Genomic DNA, 2,686 nt, shown 5'->3' on the forward strand with positions numbered 1-2,686 from the left:
GAGCAATTTAAGATGGGTGGAAGAGGGATGTTGAACAATAAGTCCTATGAGAAAAGTTTGAAGGACTGGGTGATGTTTAGCCTGGAGAAGAGGAGGAACGAGACATGGCCACGTTCTTCCAGTGCTTTTGAAGGGCTGTCAGGTGGAAGAGGGCAAAGGCTAGTTCTCTGTTGCAAGATCTTTTGGGCTTAAGTTACCGGAGGGTAGCTTCCAGGTGACCAGTAGGAGGAACTTTCTAATCATAAGAGTGGTTCAGTGGGGGAACCAACTCCCCAGGGGTGGGTAAGCTATCTCCCTCTCCGGAGACCTTTCAGTTGAACCTTCACAGATGTCTTTCAGGAATGCTTGAGTTTTGGGTTTCCTGCATTGAACAGGGGGTTGGACTAGGTGGTCTTGGAAGCCCCTTTCTGACTCTAGGACTAGTCTTTTGTGCCTTCTGAGTCCCTGCGCTTCTCACCCCCAGATCTCCCACTCAGCACCTCTCTAAGCCCGGCTTTCTTGTTTCGCAGAAGAGCTACGGGGAGGTGAACTTGATTGACTGCATGCGGCTCTTCACCAAGGAGGACGTGCTGGACGGAGATGAAAAGCCCGTAAGGAATACTCTGAGATAGGGTTGCCAAACCCAGGTGGGGCCTGGAGATCTCCTGGAACGACACCTGATCTCCAGAGATCAGTTCCCCCAGAGAAAATGGCTGCTTTGGAGGATGGACTATGGCCTTATATCCCGTTGAGGTCCCACCCACCCCCTTCCCAGGCCCCACCCCCAAGATCTCCAGGAATTTCCCATCCTGGAGTTGGTAACCCTAGAAGATGAAAGTCCAGACGGCGGGAGGAGGAAAGGGCCACAGTGTGTATTGATGAACTGAGCAGACTGTGTTTTGGTATGCCGCCTTCCCTAACATGTACGACCTATAAGGCAGCTTCATGTGTTTGTATGTGAGATAACAGGGATTGAACCTGGGGCCTTCTGCATGCCAAGCAGGTGTTTTGGTGTAGTGGTTAAGAGCGCGGACTCTAATCAGGGAGAACCAGCAGCTGTGACCTTGGGTCAGTCACAAGTTCTTTCAGAGCTGTTCTCTCCAGGGCAGTCCTCGAAAGAGCTCTCTCAGCCCCACCTGCCTCACAGGGTGTCTGTTCTGGGGAGAGGAGGGGAAAGGAGATTGTAAGCCACTCTGAGACTCCGAGTGAAGGGTGGGGTATAGATCCAATCTCCTCCTCCTCCTTGTTCTGCATCTGAGCCACAGTCCCGCCTGATGAGCCTGGGTCTCCCTTCTCTGTTTTATCCTCACTACGACCCTGTGAACTGAGATGGAGACTTGCCCTGCCCTGCCTCACATGTCTCACTTCCACTGCAAGAATGTGATTCCTTTCCCCTGAGTGGGCTTGCTGCTCCAGCTCCTCGTTCCTCAGCTAGAAGCTCAGTCCCTTATTTTAAGCTCTAACTGGCCCGCTCTCCTCTTTCAGTGCCAGTCGTGATGGACATGTGTCTTGTCTGCATATAAGCAGGTGCGGTGTAGCAAGGTGGGGTGGCAGCGGGGGGGGGACACCGTGTCCCCTGCAAAGAGCAGCATAAGGCAGTCAGTGGTCCTTGAGACAGCAGGAAGCGGGGCCGTGGCTCAAGAGGAAGAGCCTCCGCTTTGTGTGCAGAAGGTCCTGGGTTCAATCCCCAGCATTTCCAGCTAACAGGATCGAGTGGAAGGTGATGTGAAAGGCACACATGAACACATGACCACTACCTTTTACTGACTCAGACCCTTGGTCCATCAAAGTCAGTGCTGTCTACTCAGACTGGCACAGGCCCATAGCCAGGATTTTTAAAGTCAGGGGGTCCTGGATATTGACGTCCTTCTATCGCTGCTCAATAGAGAGCAGTTTAACATATTCTGTTTGTGCCTGGTTTGCCAGTTGTACGGCTGTGGAGAGGAAAGCACTCCAGAGAGTTGTTATTCCAGCCCAGAAGATCATTGGCTGCCCTCTCCCATTCCTGGAGGAATTGTATAGTTCTCGATGTTTGAAAAAAGCAAAGAACATCTTGCAGGATCTGTCACATCCTGAACGTTCCCTGTTTGAACTGCTGCCTTCGGGCAGAAGATATAGGACAATTAAAGCAAGGACAAATAGATTAAAAATTAGTTTTTATTTGAGAGCTATTATTGCCTTAAATGCAGTATGAAATTGGAATTTGGGTGACATTGGTGGTTTTAAGTTGTTATCTGAACCTTAAGGGAGTTATGGGACAGTTGTGAATGATGTGTGAGTATATATGAATATTGTTGTAGATCAACAAAATGATTACATCTTTAATTTCGTTGTACTATGTACAATGACAATAGATATATTATTATTATTACTATTATTATTATTATTATTATTATTATGCCCCAAACCAGGCTCCACCCCCAAATCTCCAGTAATTTCCCAACTCCGAGTCAGCAACCCTATGGAAATAGCCTAGATTGTAGATTTGTGTTTTTGTGTGTGGGGTAAGACCTCTGGCCAACTTTCTAACTCACCGAAGGCCAAAATAATATGTTCCTGTTTAGAGAACATATTTTCCAATTCTGTTTAGAGAAATCCTACAATCCTTGAATAAATGTTTTCTTTGGGAAGCAGCCCTTAGCCTTCCCGGCCCATGCAGTGGTCCTAAAGCACACATTTCATCTCTCTCTCTCTCTCTCTCTCTCTC

The 2,686-nt window shown here is 48.4% G+C and overlaps 1 protein-coding gene across 1 annotated transcript in view; it reads left to right on the plus strand.

The window, feature by feature from the left end:
* The window catches only part of USP2 (ubiquitin specific peptidase 2), a gene marked incomplete at its 5' end in the record, with an annotated part of 31,663 nt that overhangs the window by 20,736 nt on the left and 8,241 nt on the right, over positions 1-2,686 (plus strand). The window contains one exon of the mRNA XM_015426793.1: positions 464-590. Coding sequence (XP_015282279.1) covers positions 464-590 — 127 coding nt within the window. The remainder of the gene's footprint in view (positions 1-463; positions 591-2,686) is intronic.

This window comes from Gekko japonicus, unplaced genomic scaffold (genome assembly GCF_001447785.1).
Source record: "Gekko japonicus isolate JY-2015 unplaced genomic scaffold, Gekko_japonicus_V1.1 scaffold5562, whole genome shotgun sequence".
Lineage (NCBI taxonomy): Eukaryota > Metazoa > Chordata > Lepidosauria > Squamata > Gekkonidae > Gekko > Gekko japonicus.